Source organism: Myotis myotis, unplaced genomic scaffold (assembly GCF_014108235.1).
Source record: "Myotis myotis isolate mMyoMyo1 unplaced genomic scaffold, mMyoMyo1.p scaffold_m19_p_6, whole genome shotgun sequence".
Lineage (NCBI taxonomy): Eukaryota > Metazoa > Chordata > Mammalia > Chiroptera > Vespertilionidae > Myotis > Myotis myotis.
Genome location: NW_023416368.1, coordinates 1,499,809 through 1,520,228, shown reverse-complemented (window position 1 = coordinate 1,520,228; position 20,420 = coordinate 1,499,809). Strand labels below are relative to the sequence as shown.

General features: G+C 48.6%; 1 protein-coding gene across 1 annotated transcript in view; it reads right to left on the bottom strand.

The window, feature by feature from the left end:
- SDK1 (sidekick cell adhesion molecule 1) overlaps positions 1-19,411 on the bottom strand; it is a 562,331-nt gene extending 542,920 nt beyond the window's left edge. The window contains exon 1 of the mRNA XM_036313322.1: positions 18,903-19,411. Coding sequence (XP_036169215.1) covers positions 18,903-19,146 — 244 coding nt within the window. The 5' untranslated portion in view covers positions 19,147-19,411. The remainder of the gene's footprint in view (positions 1-18,902) is intronic.
- Between the last annotated feature and the right edge of the window lie 1,009 nt (positions 19,412-20,420).

Below are 20,420 nucleotides of genomic sequence, written 5' to 3'. Positions count from 1 at the left end.
TAATTACTAGTATGCACGACTCCACAATGACAGCAAGTCTCTTTGCACTTCCTCAAACTAGTGGGCAAGGTTTTTCTAGTCCTGTCACTGCTGGGCCAGCCTTTCAAGGTTTTAAGCCGGTGGACCTCACTCCATCTTCTTCCGCTGTGCAGACTCCAGGCTGTGGCTCCTGTTCCTTCATGAGACCCTCGGGGCCACGCCCTCGGCACCTATATCCAGATCTGAAACCTCCTCACCCCTAGACTCCCCACCTCACCTGGCTAGAAGTGGGATTTCCTGACCGCGCGGGCTCAGGAATGCTTTTGTTAGTCCTTGTTATATTCTGTCCACAGTTTCTGTGTGTCTGCAGCAGGGCGGGGGTGGAAATACTCTGTATCAGATCTGGCGGCAATGCTGCTAGAAGCCTCCAGTCATCACAAAATATGAAACTGAAATGATCCCTTCAGAGAACTGTGATGATTACTTACCATTTTGCCAGATGACAACAGCCCACATTTTTTTCAGCCTCGAGAACAGTCTTCAAATTGGAAAAAATAAATATTCCTAAGGCATCTTGAGATCATTTTGTCACTACCCACTTCAAATTCTCATTCTCTTTTCTTGCTCAAGATTTCAGCAGTATGAGAACACACCTGTAGGCCCCATTTTCTCACCACCCATTCATTCTGTAATCAACTTCAGCCTACTTCATTCTACTACAACTCTAGTGAAATCATACTCAACAAGATCAACATTCCCCCACCTAATCGACAAATCCAATGGCCTTTTCTTGGTCCTAATCTTATTCCCCTCTCGGCAGCAATACTGACCATGACAATTTTTCCACTCCGGTATCACCCCGGGTCAAATACCTATTATCCCTATATCATCACAACTATTCTCCAATTCACTTCCATCACTCCAATCTCCTCCAACTTATCCAGTAAATCACAGCCGGATTAACATTGCTAGACTCCAGTCCAGTCAATTCTTCACCCTCCCCACTCTGGTCCTGCAGTGGTCCATAAATCACCGAGTGCTATGGGAAAAGATGAATGAGGCATGCACTATCCACAAACATTAAACACGGACACTTACAGGATGCATGCTATGTACCTGGTCAGGTGCTAACACCTTACCTCTGATCATATCGAATGACCCTCACAATAACTGCCTGAAGTAGGTGCAATTATTATACCTACTTCAGGGATGAGAAGTGATACTTTAAGAAGGTTAAACAGCCAACTCAGCGAAGTACAGCTAGCAAGTGGCTGAGCCTGTTTTATTCCACGCCAAGCCCACCCTCTTAAGCAACATATGCTATTTCCACGAGGCCTTATACCAAACACCTAGACCTCTCCTCTAATGCAAAACTCGTATCCAAGGAGGAAAAATGGCGGCGGTATAAACGGACGTGTCCTGTGCCTTGTCCTGGAGCAGATAAGGGTGAGCAGCTGAAACGGGTAACATGCAGCCCGAATAGGCAGAGGATTTTCAGCTGAGAGACTGTCTGCAGCTAGGAAAGACCGAGAACCCCCAGGAAAAAAAAGGACGGTTGGAGACTGCGGCTGAAGCCTCTCGTGGTGCGCCAGCTAAGCAGCGGAGACTGCGCCATCTTGGGTGGTTGTTGCCGGCATCCAGAGACCAGCTACTAACCTGGAAACAAGGGATCTCAAGCAGCGTCACTGCCTGAACTCAGACGAGCACTGCTTCTTCTCACGGAAAGGTTGGACATCCCCTAAAGGTGCGGTTTGAAGTTCGGGTTGGAGGGAGGACCGAGCTCGCGCGCGGGGCGGAATCTGCGCCCCACAGAGTCTGCAGCCGTTGGGACCAGCGTGACCCGCGAGTGGGGAAGGGGCCCCACAGGGCTGCTGGCAGAAGGGAACGCGAAAAATGAGCCCATAGCTGGACTGGATGTAAGGGAGCAGCCTTGGACTTTGCCAATCTGCTGGCTGCTTGGTGCCAGGGGCGAGTGAGCGCGCGGAGACTGCGCGCGGAGACTGTGCGCAGACCTGGAAGGTGGAGGCTTGCGAATTCGCACAACTATCAGGCTCTTGTTACAGTTCCCCTTAGATCCGTGCATTTGATTATTAAACCCAGTGCATGGGATTCCCCAGTTGGGGTCATTCACAGAGCCTGTAGGGGAAAGTTCTTTTTGGGGAGCCTGGGAAACAGCGGGCAGTGGCAAGGAACCAGCTCTGGGCAGTGGTCTTTCCTGAATCAGTTCCCAATACCATAGAGGAAAAAACAAACAAACAAAAAAAAAACCCTACTGATAGAGAGGACTTATAGCCTCGGAGGTCAATCCAGACACACTGCCACCCAGAGGCAGAGCCATGAACTGTCTCTTCTGCGATCACAAATAAAGGCAGTCTGGTAAACAAATACAAGCTGCCTTAAAATCAGGTCTGTGGTTTACTGCACGGAGGAACAGTGTATCGCAGGGAAGTTCAACACTCCCCTGAATGCCTGGCAGGACTGAGGCGCGCCAAAAAGAAGAGTGGAAGATCTGAAGCACCTTCACTTCCGAATATTTTTATATATATATATATTTTTTTTTAATTCTTTTTTCACCATTTCATTAAGAACCTATTTTATTTTTTTTATTTTTTTATTTTTTATTTTTTTCATCACTTGATTTTACCTTTTTAATTACTACATTTTTTAACCAGTATTATTGCTATCCTTTTACCATTTTTTCAAGTGTCATTTTATTTTTTTTTATTTTTTTAATTTTTCTTTATTTTATTTTGGGATTAGTGTTATACACACTATTTTCATCGTTCCTTTAGCATCATTTCTCTCTAGCTCACATTTACCCTTAAGCCAAAACTCTCTTCCTCACTTTTCTCCTTTTGTTGTCCTGTTTCTCTTACCCTATTCCTGCTTTGGATTTTACCTATTCCTTCTTTCTAACCACTGTCTAAATTTCACCCTACTTATATATCTAATTTCCAATCCCTCGCTCTCCCCATACAAATAGCCTCTTCCCCACCTCTATTTCATTCTCTTACTTTTTTTTTTTTTTTTTGTATTTTTGTTTTTTTTTTTCTCTCCCTTTTCCCAATCTCATTTCGGCACTCCTTTTTGTTTTTTATTTTTCTCTTTAATCTTTTTCTCTTTTTTCTTCTATATCCCCTAATTCTCTTCGCTCGGGGGGTCACCTTTATTTGGGGTTATTAATATCGTGAATGCATTTAGTTTGTTGCCTTGTACGTTGTGCCTTGTTGTGTTGTATTTTGTGCCTTTGAATCAGCGCAGCAGAGAGAGAACTACATAACCAAACACCTTGAGAAGAGAAATCATGGTGAAACAAAGAACCAACCCAAATATGAGAGAAAAACAGGCATCATCAGAAAAGGAAGTAAACGAAATGGAGGCAATGGAGGCAAGCAACCTGTCAGAGAAAGAATTCAGAGTAATGGTCATAAGGTGGATGAAAAAAATGGAAGACCAATTCAACAATATGTGTAGGAACCAAGAGGAAATGAAGAAGAACCAAGAGGAAATGAAGAGAAACCAAGAAGAAATGAAAAACGACATCACTGCCATAAAGAACTCAATAGAAAGCATCAACAGTAGACTAGAAGAAGCAGAGGACCGCATCAGCGAGCTAGAAGACAAGGTAGAAAAAAATACCCAAACAGCTTCTAGAAAAAAAAATTAAAAAGCAGGAGGAGAGCCTAAGAGAACTCTGGGACAATGCTAAACGAAACAACATCCGAATAATAGGGGTGCCAGAAGGAGAGGAAACTGAGCAAGGAATAGAAAACCTGTTTGAAAAAATAGTAACAGAAAATTTCCCTGATATAGGGAGGAAAAAACTCACACAAATCCAAGAAGCTCACAGAGTCCCAAACAAAATGAACCCGAAAAGACCGACACCAAGGCACATAATAATTAAATTGGCAAACACCAACGACAAAGCAAGAATCTTAAAAGCAGCCAGAGAGAGACAGAAAGTTACCTACAAAGGATCCCCCATCAGACTAGCGACCGATTTCTCAACAGAAACACATCAGGCAAGAAGGGAATGGAATGAAATATACAAAGTCATGCAAAGGAAGGGTCTGAATCCAAGAATACTATACCCAGCGAGGCTATCAATCAAAATTGAGGGTCAAATCAGGAGCTTCACAGACAAAAACGGTCTACGGGAGTTTATTACAACCAAACCAGCAATGCAAGAAATGCTACAGGGTCTGCTGTAAATAGAAAAAACAGGAAACAAAGAAGGAACGCAGCGGTAAAGAACAAAAATGGCGACTAACAAGTTTCTATCAATAATAACTTTAAATGTAAATGGATTAAATTCCCCAGTCAAAAGGCATAGGGTAAATGAGTGGATAAGAAAACATGACCCATATATCTGCTGTCTACAGGAAACCCACCTCACAAAAAAAGACGCACACAGACTGATGGTGAAGGGATGGAAAAAGGTTTTTCAGGCCAATGGAAGTGAAAAATAAGCCGGGGTAGCAATACTTATATCTGACAAATTAGATCTCAAAGTGAAGGACATAAAAAGAGATCAAGAAGGCCACTTCATAATACTAAAGGGAGCAGTCCAACAAGAAGAAATAACTCTGGTAAATATATATGCACCCAATATAGGAGCACCCAAATACGTAAGAAATCTTCTGGAGAAGATCAAGGGAGAGATTGACAGCAATACAATCATAGTAGGGGATCTTAACACCCCATTATCTCCACTGGACAAGTCCTCTAAACAGAAACTCAGCAAAGAAACATCAATCCTAAATGACTCACTAGATCAGATGGAATTAATTGATATCTTCAGAACATTTCACCCCAAAGTCACAGAATATACATTCTCCTCGGGTGCACATTTGTCATCTTCAAAGATAGACCATATATTGGGTCACAGACAAAGTCTCTTCAAATTCAAGAAAATTGAAATCATATCAAGTATCTTCTCAGATCACAAAGGCATAAAACTGGAAATCAACTACAACAAAAACAATCCAAAAAAATCAAACACATGGAGACTAAATAGCATGCTATTAAACAACGACTGGGTCACCAGTGAGATCAAAGAAGAAATAAAAAACATCATGGCAACAAATGACAATGAAAACACAACAATCCAAAACCTATGGGACACAGCAAAAGCAGTCTTGAGAGGGAAGTTCATAGCTCTACAAGCCTACTGCAAGAAACAAGAAACAATGAGAATAAATGACCTAACTTTACAACTCGAAGAATTAGAAAGAGAGCAACAAAAAAAGCCCACTGTAAGCAGAAGGAAGGAAATAACAAAGATCAGAGCGGAGATAAACGACATAGAGACCAAAAAAACAATACAAAAGATCAACAAAACCAAGAGCTGGTTCTTTGAAAGGATAAACAAGATTGATACACCTCTAGCCAGGCTCACCAAGAAACAAAGAGAGAGGACCCAAATAAACAAAATCAGAAATGAAAGAGGAGAAATAACAACAGACCCCATAGAAATACAAAGGATTGTTAGAAAATACTATGAACAACTCTACTCCAACACACTAGACAACCTGGAGGAAATGGACATATTCCTAGATAAATACAACCTTCCAAAACTTAACCAGGAAGAATCTAAAAATCTCAATAGGCCAATAACTATGGAGGAAATCGAAGCAGTAATCAAAAAGCTTCCAGCAAACAAAAGCCCGGGGCCAGATGGCTTCACAGGGGAGTTTTACCAAACATTCAAGGAAGACCTAAAACCTATCCTCCTCAGACTATGTCAAAAGATCCAAGAGGAAGGAGCACTTCCCAGCTCATTCTATGAAGCCAACATCACCCTAATCCCAAAACCAGATAAAGACAATACAATGAAAGAGAATTACAGGCCAATATCCCTCATGAACATAGATGCCAAAATCCTCAACAAAATCCTAGCAAATCGGATCCAGCAGTACATCAAAAAGATCATACACCATGACCAAGTAGGATTTATCCCACGGATGCAAGGATGGTACAATATCCGCAAATCAATAAATGTGATACATCACATAAACAAATTGAGAGAGAAAAACCACATGGTCATATCAATTGATGCGGAAAAAGCATTTGACAAAATCCAACACCCTTTCTTGATAAAAACTCTCAGCAAGATAGGAATTGAGGGATCATACCTCAACATAATAAAAGCCATATATGACAAACCCACAGCCAACATCATAATCAATGGGCAAAAACTAAAACCATTCCCCCTAAAAACAGGAACAAGACAGGGATGCCCCCTCTCACCACTCCTGTTCAACATAGTACTGGAAGTACTAGCCATTGCGATCAGACACGAAGAAGAAATAAAAGGCATCCAGATTGGAAAAGAAGAAGTAAAACTGTCCTTATTTGCAGATGACATGATACTGTACATACAGAACCCTAAAGACTCCATCAAAAAATTATTAGACTTAATAAATGAATTCGGCAATGTAGCAGGATACAAAATTAATGCTAAGAAATCCATGGCATTTCTTTACACCAATAGTGAACTTACAGAAAGTGAAACTACAGAAGCAATCCCATTTACCATCGCACCAAAAAAATTAAAATACCTAGGAATAAACTTAACTAAGGAGGTAAAAGACTTATATGCTGAAAACTACAGGACACTGAAAAAAGAGATAGAGGAAGACATAAACAGATGGAAGAATATACCGTGTTCATGGATTGGTAGAATCAACATCATCAAAATGTCCATACTACCCAAAGCAATTTATAGATTCAATGCAATCCCCATTAAATTACCAACAGCATATTTCACAGATCTAGAACGAACGTTCCAAAAATTCATCTGGAATAAAAAAAGACCCCAAATAGCTGCAACAATCCTCAGAAAGAACAAAGTAGGTGGGATCTCAATACCAGATATCAAACTGTATTACAAAGCCACTGTTCTTAAAACAGCTTGGTACTGGCACAAGAACAGACATATAGATCAATGGAATAGAATAGAGACCCCAGAAATCAACCCAAACCACTATGCCCAATTAATATTCGACAAAGGAGGCAAGAACATACAATGGAGTCAAGACAGTCTTTTCAATAAATGGTGTTGGGAAAATTGGACAGATACATGCAAAAGGATGAAACTAGATCACCAACTCACACCATACACAAAAATAAACTCAAAATGGATAAAAGACTTAAACGTAAGACGGGAAACCATAAAAATACTAGAGGAATCCACAGGCAGCGAAATCGCAAACATATGCCGAAGAAATTTCTTCTCTGATAATGCTCCTAGGGCAATGGAAACTAAAGAGAAAATAAACAAATGGGACTACATCAAAATGAAAAGCTTTTGCACAGCAAAGGAAACCATCAACAAAACAACAAGAAGACCCACTACATGGGAGAACATATTTGCCAATGATACCACCGATAAGGGTTTAATTTCCAACATTTACAGGGATCTCATGAAACTTAACAAAAGGAAGATAAACAATGCAATAAAAAAATGGGCAACGGACCTAGATAGACACTTTTCGAAAGAGGACATACAGAAGGCCGAAAGACATATGAAAACCTGCTCAAAGTCACTAATTATACGAGAGATGCAAATCAAAACGACAATGCGTTATCATCTCACACCTGTCAGAATGGCTATCATCAACAAATCAACAAACAACAAGTGTTGGAGAGGATGTGGAGAAAAAGGAACCCTTCTGCACTGCTGGTGGGAATGCAGACTGGTGCAGCCACTGTGGAGAACAGTATGGAGCTACCTCAGAAGACTAAAAATGGAACTCCCATTTGACCCAGTGATCCCACTACTAGGAATATATCCCAAGAAACCAGAAACGCCAATCAGAAAGGATATATGCACCCCTATGTTCATAGCAGCACAATTCACCATAGCTAAGATTTGGAAACAGCCTAAGTGCCCATCAGCAGATGAGTGGATTAGAAAACTGTGGTACATATACACAATGGAATACTATGCTGCGGTAAAAAAAAAAGGAACTCTTGCCTTTTGCAACAGCATGGATGGAACTGGAGAGCAATATGCTAAGTGAAATAAGCCAGTCAGAGAAAGATAAATACCACATGATCTCACTCATTTGTGGATTATAGAGAACAACATAGACTGATGAAAAGGGACAGACTCAAAGACTGAGAAACAGCAATCAGGCTATCAATCCCCAGAAGGAAAGTAGGGGAGGGCGGGGTAAGGGGAAGAGATCAACCGAAGGACTTGTATACATGTATATAAGCCATACCAATGGACATGGACAACAGGGGGGATGGGAGCATGAGTGTGTGTGGGGGGGAGGTTGGGGGTTAATGGGGGGGATGAGGACACATTTGTAATACCTTAACTAATAATAAAAAAAAAAAAAAACTCGTATCCAAACACCTACCTAACAACTCCATGCGGAAGCTTTAATGGTGCCTCACATTAACACATTCAAAACCAAAACAGGACCATGCTGCCCAAACTGAGGTGGTCCAACCTCACTGAATGACTGCCCAATCAACTAGCCATGCAAGCCAAAAACCTGGACATCACCCTCCAAATCCAATTACCAAATCCTGCCCATCTCAGGGTCTTCCTAAACCTCCCTACTCAATCCGGCTCTCTCCATCTCCAACACTGCCACCCAGTCCAAGCTACTACTTCCTCTCACCTCAACTGCCAACACACCCTAACTGGCCTACCGCCACTCATGCTGGTTTCTCCCGACCCATTTCCAACTTTGCAATCAGCATGCTTTATTTTTCCCTCATGGCCTGCTTTTAACACATAAATCTGAGCATTTCACAATTTTTTAATCAGCACCAAAGCTTTGAGTCAATCTTTACTTCAGGGTCTGAAGCAACAGTAACGCAAAGACTGGTAATAGCTGGGTTTCGGTCACACAAGAAAGCCAATTTTCAGTAGGAGTCAAGGACGGTACCAGCCCAGTAACAGAGATGATGACAAAGAGGACAGTACCGGAGAGCTTTCAAACACTTGGCTCTAGTTATTCCTGAGGCAGAGCTGAACCCTAAACGTGCCAGGTTTCAAGGTATTCTTCTCGTTACACTGCGATACCTCGATGTCTCCAATGAAATCCTTTTTTCTTAAGTAGTTCAGATTGAGTTTCTAGCTTGCAACCAAGAGTCTCAGCTAAGAAAAAGAAAGCCTTAAAGAGCCGAGAAGACATACTTAGAAAAGGGGCGCATGCCTCCAAGGCAAAAATAAAACAATTCTACAAAAGGTAGGAATACCTTTGCCAGAAGATACCTAAATACGTGCAATGTTTGTAAACTCATATATCTCTGCCTTTAGGAGGTGCGGCATAACACGCTGCAAGATAAGAGCCATGTTTTCTTTTATGTTCGCAAATCATCACAGCTTACTGCAGAGCTAAATGCCGAATAAAAATTTAGAAGTAAAATCATGACTATACAATAACATAAGCCATAAGTTACACTGTTGGAAACCCACTCTCTGGGAACAATTCATACATGCACTCATGCAAATAAAATGTCATTTTCCAGTAGCACTTTGCCACTATTCTATGTCCTGGTTTTGATTAGCATTGTCAGGTATTATAAACTCACCTTGCTCATAACCAACAATTTCATACATTGCATAAGTATACTGAAAAGTAGTGTACCAAGGAAGGGGAGGGAGGGGAGGGAGCTGTGAAAACTACAGATTACATTCTATAGAAACACTTTTCCTATTGCCATCTGGTGGTTCCTGTATTAAATCTATGCTGGCACCCATTATATAGAAGGGCTTGATCCACAAATACAAAACCTCTTTTGGGGGGGAGTGGGGAGTTTCACATCTAACACCTAGGGGAAGGCAAGATGGAACTAACCTTCACTTTGAAAACAGGCCTTCTTTCATGAGAAAAAGCACAAATACACACAGGGTCACACTGAAGAGAAGAACCCACAGACACTATCACCCCTGAAGTTGACCATCCTTACCCACGTCGGACAGGTGATACCTATGCAATGTAAATTTTGAAATCCCTCCTTACCCCAAATCTAAATTTTTCCTAACCAGCCTCCTTGGGTTGCTAAAATTCCCACCACCAATCATTCCTAATAAAGGAAATGATCGGCACTCCTAGAAGAGCCACACTCCTCTGAGTCGGGGGTGTGTTCTTTGGTTACCTCCCTATGTTTTTTTTTCTAGGAAAGATCACTCATCTTTATGAACTCAAGCTTACATACTTGAGAGCTCCCTAACTCCTCATGATAAGGAAGCATGTCTAGAATACGTACAGAGGAGAGTTCTGAAAGGGGGAAAAGGCAACAAAACTTTGCACCAAAGGCTAAGGTTGTTCATGCAATAATATGGGCCTGGGAGTTGAGCCCATTCTCTAGAGCCCACATCTCCAAAGGCTGGCCTGTCAGTTTAAAACACACACATATGCCGAAACCGGTTTGGCTCAGTGGATAGAGCGTCGGCCTGCGGACTGAAGGGTCCCAGGTTCGATTCCGGTCAAGGGCATGTACCTGGGTTGCGGGCATATCCCCAGTAGGAGATGTGCAGGAGGCAGCTGATCGATATTTCTCTCTCATCGATGTTTCTAGCTCTCTATCTCTCTCCCTTCCTCTCTGTAAAAAATCAATAAAATATATTTTTAAAAAATAAAATAAAATAAAACACACACACACACACACCGCCAAAAAAAAAAAAAAAAAAAAAACCAACAGTGAAGAAACTATTGTCTGAGCCCATGTTCAACAAGCTAATCTCCAAAGTTCACTAAATTAATAGATTTAGTGAACAGATATATCTATGGTCAAGATACTGGATTATTTAACTGATAGCAGTTAATCTTCACTAGATGTTGTCTGTATATCAACAGAGTCCCAGCTAAGCCTGTTAAAGTGAAATAGAATTCTTGTGTTAATCTTGAGGGCTTTTTGATTTACTAAAAGTCCCTAAAGAAGACAACCAACCTAATGTTAGATTGAACAAAAATGTCAACGGAAACCATGTACTAACCTCCTTCATCGCCGATGGCCACTGCCCAGTAAATACAGACACTCTCACATCCATCACTATTTTCCTATCTCCTCAGACTTCTCACCGCATTAATTACCTCCAGTATATTTTAACTAGTCTTGCTCTTTTTTCTTCCAGCCATTTAAATAAGTAAGCATCTCACATTTTAAAGAAATTTATTTCTCCAAATTTCAGACTTACACTGACAAGTTATGGCACTAATCCATTTTACAGAACCTAAAATTCTGAGCATAAACCATTATCAGGGTAGAGTAAATACGTCACATGTTAGACGGCAGCACCTAAAGAGAAATATTATATTGCATCTTAGTTGTCTTCGACATTGCAACTACCCTGGCAAATGTAAAATGAAGAGAATTAGATTCCAAGAGCTAAGACACGGAGTTATAGAATCCCCAAGAAGGAGACACAGGAGTCTGGGTGAAGGGCAGAGAAGATCTGACAACATGCAGAAGATCAGAGAATCAGAAAAGAAAAATTTTGAAAATCTAGTCTCTTTCCCCGCCCCCAACTTTTACAGCTGAGAAATTATACCCAGAGAGGCTAACAGACTTGCTCATACTGCAAGTTGGTTAGAGAATGAAATAAAAATCAGGCCTACTGATACTTAGCCCAATGTCTTTTCCACTCACCACATTTGTATTTCAAGGAAAGCTTTTAAAAAATATTCATATTCCCACTATACCCACTCGAGACCACAGGAGCTGGAGTGGGGGGAGGGCCAGGCTAAGGCAATGAGTCGGTCTCCAGCTTTAGAGCTGTCAGGAGGTCAGGCCACCTAAATACTAGAATAGCAAGTGAATAAATGACTACAGCAGTGACGGCGAACCTATGACACGCATGTCAGAGGTGACACGCGAACTCATTTTTTTGGTTGATTTTTCTTTGTTAAATGGCATTTAAATATATAAAATAAATATCAATAATTTAAACCTTTGCCCTAACCGGTTTGGCTCAGTGGATAGAGCGTCGGCCTGCAGACTGAAAGGTCCCAGGTTTGATTCCAGTCAAGGGCATGTACCTTGGTTGAAGGCACATCCCCAGTGGGAGGTGTGCAGGAGGCAGCTGATCAATGTTTCTCTCTCATCGATGTTTCTAACTCTCTACCCCTCTCCCTTCCTCTCTGTAAAAAAATCAATAAAATATATTTTAAAAAGTATATGTAAGTCTTTGTTTTACTATGGTTGCAAATATCAAAAAATTTCTATATGTGACACGGCACCAGAGTTAAGTTAGGGTTTTTCAAAATGCTGACACACTGAGCTCAAAAAGTTTGCCATCACTGGACTAGGGTTTCCTAAAGCAGGATTCTCATAACAGCATTGTTAATTTCTGTATTTAGATACAATAAGAATAGTATTAATATAATGAAACTATAAGACTAATAATAATATAGCTCTCCAGAACAGGTCTCTAGGTAGAGGATCAACAACTGGCAGGCAAGGATCTATCAAGCGATGGCAGACTTCTGCATTTCAATGATTCATTGAAAAACTTAAGGATAATTCCTTTGTGCTACTACAAAAGGATGATAAGTGGTGCCATATTCACAGTCCTAGCTGACAAAATATGCTCTCCCTTGGGATCAAAGGTACAAATGTTTATCATCTTTTTTATTAAAAGACTAGAGGCCCAGTGTATGAAATTCATGCACTGGGGGGCGGGGGGGTGTCCCTCAGCCCACCCTGCGCCCTCTCACAGTCTGGGGGCCTAAGCCATCAGTTAGACATCCTTAGCGCTGCCTCGGAGGTGGGAGAGGCTCCTGCCACCGCCACTGCGCTCACCAGCTGTGAGCCTGGCTCAGAGCTTCTGGCTGAGCGGCACGCCTCCTGTGGGAGCACACTGGCCATGAGGGAGCAGCTCTTGCACTGAGCATCTGCCCCCTGGTGGTCAGTGCATGTCAGAGCGAGCAGTCATTCTGCCGTTCAGCCAATTTGCATATTAGCCTTTTATTATATAGGATAATTACAAATTTAGGGGAGAATTTGTTTAATAAAATGCCTTACAGAAATGTTCAAGTCCAATTAATTTGAATGAGAGACTATACACATTAAAATACTCAGATGCATTAGGTAGAAACGTATCATCTCTTAATAGGAGTATTTAACCAGATAATAAGACATATCAACACCCTTACTTTTTAAAAAGATAAATCCACTTTAACTCCCCTTTATATTGCACCTTTCATTCCCCATCCTCAGCTTTACTCAATGTTCATGGATTTGGATTTTAAGAGGTCTACTGTTAAAACTACTTTTTTTCTTTTTTTTTTTTTAAATATATTTTATTGATTTTTTACAGAGAGAAAGGGAGAGAGATAGAGAGTTAGAAACATCGATGAGAGAGAAACATCGATCAGCTGCCTCCTGCACATCTCCCACTGGGGATGTGCCCGCAACCCAGGTACATGCCCTTGACCGGAATCGAACCTGGGACCTCTCAGTCCGCAGGCCGACGCTCTATCCACTGAGCCAAACCGGTTTCGGCGAAACTACTTTTTTTCTTAAATTTAAGCTGTGACCCTGTCAAAATCCAGTTTTTGTGTTTTCCCTCTCTGGTCTGCTCCATTCTCTGGATTTAGCCAGCTGATGTTGCTGGAGTCTGGTCTCTGGGGCACCGAGAGAAAGGCCCAGATCCACAGCCCATCCATAAGCGACACAGAGGCTCTGAGCACGGCAATAAAGGCCACTTGCAGGTAGAAGTTAACTACAAGTTCTCCTTGGATTCCACTAATTGCCTGCTTGTCAGCGTGACTTTGTTGTGCTCCAGCGTCTGAGGGCACAGGGACGCCCCTGGCTAAGTATAACCACAGCACGCAGCTAAACGTAACTGTGGTTAGACAGAACGCATGCTGAAGCAAAGTAACAAATAAGAAGCCTGTACCTGACAAAGCCCGGCTCTTTATTTTCATTTAAAGGACTTAAATGCACATACTTGCGTGCAGATAAGAGAATTTCCCAAGTGTCCCTCCAAGAAAATGGTTGGTACACGCCTTGTGGTCAATTACGGGGTGTTCGAGTCTGCCCCTAGACTGCCACATTCTCAGCTGGAATTTGACAGTTTGGAAAGAAAAACGTCAAAATGGCAACAGCCATATTATTATGGGAGAGGGGTGGGGACATGGGGTTATGCATATTCCCCTGCTCTATGTTCCAAATTAGCTGATGTAGCTTTTATTTTTTTTACAACAGTACATAAGTGCCCTGATTACTTGAGGTCAAGTCACGGGATGCAGTCTTCAGAAAACGCCACCGGCCGCGTCCCCTTCGCACCTCCGGCTCCTGTGGAAGGGCAGGGCCGGGAAACGCCCAGCGGTGGGGACAGGGACTGTGGGCCAGGCAGGCTGCTTCCATCACGACTGGTCCTGGGACCCGAGGCCCATTAGCTACCATCTCAGGCCTCCGTGTCTCCCAGGTGAATGAGTACCAAGTGCTCCCCGTCCCGGGCCGCGGTGAAGAGCACGGCCGACCTGTGGAGCACTGGTGCTTGGCTCGCAGTAAGGGCTCCACGAAGGTTAGCGGCAGCTGGGTGACCACGGCTCCCGATTAGACTTACAGGCAGTCAGCGGCCCAGGGCCAGGCGCCGTCTGTCACAGGCAGCGGTCTAATCGCAACCAGGGGGCATTGAGCTCCCCCTCCGTGCAGCCCCGTCTCTGCAGACTCTCGTGAGGCAGGGTGTCTGGGACTCAAGCTGCAACTGAAACTCAAATTACTAAGTCGTGAAGGGAAGGGGGTCTCGGGGTAAGCGGAAGGGGAAACAACGCGCTCCTGGGGTGACGGGAAGCCACGAGGGCCCAGAAAGCGGCTGGATTTGTTGTGAACCCAATGACCACTGCTTGGCGCTTTCTCCGGCAAGCCAGGGGCAGGGAAGCCTCATCGGTAGACCTCACCGAGGCTAGAAAAACGGTCCAGGCCACAGGAAGTCAGGCTAAGGATGACGGCAAACAGGGTAAGAGTGTGGGATTGGCCAACACACGGATCAACCGGTAACCAAGACAGAAGAGCCACCTGCGGCGCTCCTTTAAATTCACAAGCTCACCCCCCAGAGACCCTCAGGCCGGAGGCGGGGCCAGGTAACTGCCCCCAGGCTAACAGGAGCTTGACAGTGTCCGTTGGAATAAACAAGATGAGTGACTAAAAAACTGATTACATCTGAGAGAAATTTCATGAACATGAAACAGGCTTAAGTGAAAATAGGTTCAAAGTACCCAAAAGTCACTGGAATCGGGGGGTGGGGGAGGGTGGTTACCATAAAACCTCAAGGCCCGTGACAAGGTTAAGACCCAAATCGAGTCATGTGACCTCCTTTGACAGTGTGGAGCAATGGCTCTCAAACCTGGCTGGGCACTGGGACACCTGGGGAGCTTTTCCCTCTCCTGATAACGGGTCCAACTTCCAGTCGATTAAAACCAATGCAGAGAATGAGGTTCCGGTCCAGGATCGTGTAAAGCTCCCCGGGTGATTCCACTGAGCAACCAAGTGCAAGGGGCACAGGGTTGGAGAGGTTCCAGGAAATCAGCAAGGGGCCGGAATGAGGAAAAACGTAAGACAATCTAAGTTCCTGGCTCTCAGACTCTGGTGTGAGCCAGGGTCACCTGGAAGGCAGGTGTGGCTCCATGACAGACCAAAGGGGCGGGCCCCCGACGGGTCCACTACGTTCCCCGCGTGACTGTGACACACGCCGAAGTTCCAGGACCATCACTGTCACGTGACCGGGCATACGCCAGAGGAGAAACTGAACACCCCCACAGCAGTGACTTGAGCCGCCCAGGCCTACCCTCCCCGCCTGCAGAACACACACTAAGGAGAGGACCAACGAGCCCGTCAAAGGTCCGGCAGGAGGCGTCACACACAGAATACTTGTGGCGCGGCCATCCTGCTGACACCCCGGTCCGGCTGCTGGGCTGCATCAAGAGAGCCTGCGTTGCCATCCGCCTTTCAGAACTAAAGTCGTGGAATCTAGAAAAGTCTCTCTCTCTCACACTCACTCTCACACTCACTCTCACACACACACACCCCAATAAGCAGAGTATATAAGGCAGAAACCCTCTTTCCATGTAAAACCTCAGGACCATTAAAGTCCAGGTAGACCATCTGAGCCAGGTGTTTCTAACAGGCCTATGACTTGCTCTGCTCCTGGCTTAAGCTCTGTAACTACATGTAACTGTTACTGGTCCATGTTACACTTTCCTCCCAAAATGCCCAGGCCAAGCTAGCCACATGGAACACCCACCGGGAGAAGAAAACACAGAGAAATGAAGAACTGCTCCACTGGCTCCGACACAGTGGTAAGGATCCCGTGCAGAATGTCACGCTGTACCTGGTAAGATTCGAGACAATACACCCTGCCCACATGACCACCTCATCATCCCATTAGAAGTCTCTACTGCAGCACCAGAATTTTCATTTTCAAGATACATGAGCTTTTGTCAAATGGTGACATCTCTCCTGTAATATGAATTTTCAATAGGATATAAAAAAATGATGGATATATTACACATTTCACAGAGCACAGAGAACAGAAACCTGTCGATGCATTTAAAATTTGTGACAACCTATTTGAAATGTTACACAAAAAGATCTGTACACTTTATAAACCATATAAATGTAAAACAGGGGCCGGTGTTTTTACTGGCGACAAGGGATAAAACAGTCCTCCCTAACCAAGTTTGAGCATTGCCTTAGTACGTGTTTTTTCTTTAATTAACATACGTTCATTACCGTTACAGTTGTAAAAACGCGACATTTTATAGAGCCTTCAACGTGCAATTGATAAAAAGTTGAAATCCCTGAACTACCCTTCAAAACAAAACCAGGTTTTTTTTTCATTTGAGCGTGTGCACACATTTTCAAATGTGTGAATGTACAGAGATTACTGCAAAGTGCAGGTCACTGTCTTTTTGTTTTTTAAGGAAAACTTAATAAACACCATTTCTATCTTAAAGGTCACGCCTAGTGATTCAGATTTCTCCCTCTGAACCTGGCTTCCCTGGCAATCCGCGGATCGCATTTTACAAAATGACTTAATAAACGCGTTCCTGCAAAAGTAAGTCATTAAGCAAAAAGAAGCACAAATAAGTGAAATGAAAATGTTCCAAGTAATGGAGGAGTTAAATTAACCAGAAATAGGGCAATGTGTTTTCGGGCAGCCACACAGGAAAGCGAGCATCTGCGAAAGCCCTGGGGAGGGTGCGAGGCCCCAGAGACCAGTCGGGTCAGCAGCGACAGGGGGATCAGGGGTGGCGGCTGCAGCCGGGAAGGCAGCTCTGAGTGCAGACCCCCAGGTGCCGTCACATTTACACCCCAGCATGTGCCACACAGAGGTCGCCCCCCCCATACTAGTGCACGCGCGCGCACACACACACACACATATTCACATACACATACACATACACACACACACACACACAGATCTGCATTGGGTGCCCACCTGCCGCAACCTCAGTTCCATGACTCCCGAAGCCCCCGCGCAGCCCCGCCCCGAGGCTGCCACACAGCACAGGTGCCCCCATCCCAGGGGGCTCGCCAAGGGTGCCCCATCCCAGAGGACCTGGCCAAGGGTGCACCCATCCCAGAGGACCTGGCCAAGGGTGCCCCATCCCAGAGGACCTGGCCAAGGGTGCCCCATCCCAGAGGACCTGGCCAAGGGTGCACCCATCCCAGAGGACCTGGCCAAGGGTGCACCCATCCCAGAGGACCTGGCCAAGGGTGCCCCATCCCAGAGGACCTGGCCAAGGGTGCCCCATCCCAGAGGACCTGGCCAAGGGTGCACCCATCCCAGAGGACCTGGCCAAGGGTGCCCCATCCCAGAGGACCTGGCCAAGGGTGCCCCATCCCAGAGGACCTGGCCAAGGGTGCACCCATCCCAGAGGACCTGGCCAAGGGTGCCCCATCCCAGAGGACCTGGCCAAGGGTGCCCCATCCCAGAGGACCTGGCCAAGGGTGCACCCATCACAGAGGACCTGGCCAAGGGTGCCCCATCCCAGGGGGCTCGCCAAGGGTGCCCCATCCCAGAGGACCTGGCCAAGGGTGCCCCATCCCAGAGGACCTGGCCAAGGGTGCACCCATCCCAGGGGGCTCGCCAAGGGTGCCCCATCCCAGGGGGCTCGCCAAGGGTGCCCCATCCCAGAGGACCTGGCCAAGGGTGCACCCATCCCAGGGGGCTCGCCAAGGGTGCCCCATCCCAGGGGGCTCGCCAAGGGTGCCCCATCCCAGAGGACCTGGCCAAGGGTGCCCCATCCCAGGGGGCTCGCCAAGGGTGCCCCATCCCAGGAGGCTCGCCAAGGGGACGCGGCCAGGCAGTCCCCCCGCCCTGGGTGGCGCACTCCTGGTCCTTCCCGACCACTCACCTGGCGGAAGGGCTGCTCACCTGCTCAGGCTGCGCCGGCTTGTCCAGGGCCGGGTACAGGGCAGAGCTGGTGCCCAGCCCCCACCCCCCTGCCCAGGGGTCCTGGCACCCGCGGGTCCCACTGAAGCCGGCGCAGGGGGAGGGGCCGGTGCCGAAGTTCGCCGTCGGGGTGCGACCCCCGCTGGGGGCGCGGGGCAGCCGGGGGCGGAGGGGGTGCCGGCCCGGGAGCTGGGAGCGCGGCGTCGCCACTCACCGCCGCTCAGCCGCCCCGGACCCGCTGCGCTCGGCCGGCTCCGCTCCGCCTGCTGGGAGCCCTCGGGCGGCGGGCGGCGCTCCCGACCCCGACCCCGACCCCGCGCCCTCTTGACCCCGAACCCCGCCCGACCCCGCGCCCGCCCGGGAGGCGCGGACCCCGACGTCCTGGCCCCGACCCCGCGCCCCGCCCGACCCCGCCTTGACCCCGAACCCCGCCCGACCCTGCGCCCCCTCCCCGCGCCCGCCCGACCCCGAGCCCCCCGCCCGCTCGCCTGCCTTGCTCCCCGCGCCCCGCGCCCGTCTGGACCCCCGCCCGCCCGACCCCGCGCCCGCCTACCTTGCGCCAGCGCCCGGAGCAAGTGCAGCTGCAGCGCCAGGAGCGCCCACCATCCGCGCCGCCGGCCCGCGATCAACTTTGTCGCCGGCCGCCCGCCGCGCTCCCCCGCGTCCTCTTCGCGGCTCTCGGGCGCCTCCCGGGCTCCGCGGGGCCGCCGCCGCCGCTCGGGGCCGGGCAGGGACCCCCGCGGCCGCCCCGGGCCCGCCGCGCCGCCGCCCGCCGCCCGCCGCGCGCCCCGGGCCATGCTGAGCGGCCGCCGCCCGGCCCGGCCTCGGCCCCGCGCGGGACGGAGGGAGGCGGCTCCCGCGCGCCACGGGCTCCAGGTGCGGCGGGCGCGGAGGGCGCGGCGGGGAGAAGTTGTCCGCCCGAGAGTCCTGTCGCGCCGCCCCCGGCGCCCCCGCGGCCAGAGCGCCCGGGCCGCGCGGCGTCTGGCGAAGGGTCCGCGGGCTGAGGAGCCGCCGCCCCCGCCCGGCGCCGAGGAGAAAGTGCGCCCGCCCGCGCCGCGCTCGCCCGGCCGCCGCTCCTCATTCACAGCGCGGCCGGCCGCCCCGCCCCCCGCGCCCGCCGCCGCCGCCGATTGGCCGAGGGGCGGTGGCTCGCGCGCCCGCCCCGCCCCCTCGCGCTCGCCAGGTTTCAAACGCGCCGCGCCCGCCCGCCTGGAATTTCGCGCCGGCCCCGCGCTCGGCTCCGCGGCTTCCCGCGCCGGCTGCGCCCCCTAGGGACGCGGGGCGGGCACTGCAGGCGGCGCCGACTCCGCGCGTCCTCGGGCGCCCGGGCGCTGGGCGCGGGGCGCGGGGCTCCAGCCGGTGTCCGCCTCGCCCGGCCCGTGCGGTGCGGGCGCCCAGGTGGCCCGGTGCCCGTGCAGCGGAGGGCGGGCTCGGCGGGCGGGTCAGGGGCTGGGCTCGTGGGCGCGCCCCTCCCGGCGCTGGCAGCCGCCCTCCCCGCCGCCCCGCTGCCAGCCGCGGGCTCCGGGTGCGGGAGGTCACACTCCAAGTTGCCGCGCTGGCAAACGAGAAGCGCGCGCGCACTCGGGGTCGGTGCCCAGCCCCGGGCTCCGCGGGGCAGCCCCGCACCGGTTGGGAGGCGTGGACGCCGGACTTAGGGGCGTCCAAGGTCACGGGGGCCTGCGGGGCCGCGGCGCTGCCCACACGGATGGGCGGCCTCCCAGGGGCGGGGGTCCCCGGGCGGCGGGAGGGCGGCTGGGCAGGGCAGCACGCGGTGAGCATTGGCGAGTTGCGGGGGGACGGAGCGCCCTGGGGCCGGGAGGCCAGCATGTCCGTGGGCGGCGGCGGGAAGGTGACCCCGGTCTGCTGCCGGCAGTTGTGCGGGAGGAGCCGGGGGAGTGGGAGGACGGAGACGTGTCCGTGGTGACAGGCGAGGCGGGGCGTGCGCCTGGCGGGCGGGGTGCGGGCTCCCCCGGAGCGCGGGGTGCGGGTGGTGGTTACCCTGTTATTGCCCCAGACAAGGAGGGCCCTGGAGAGGGGGGCGGCCGTAGGCTCCTGGTGCAACAGCTCCAGA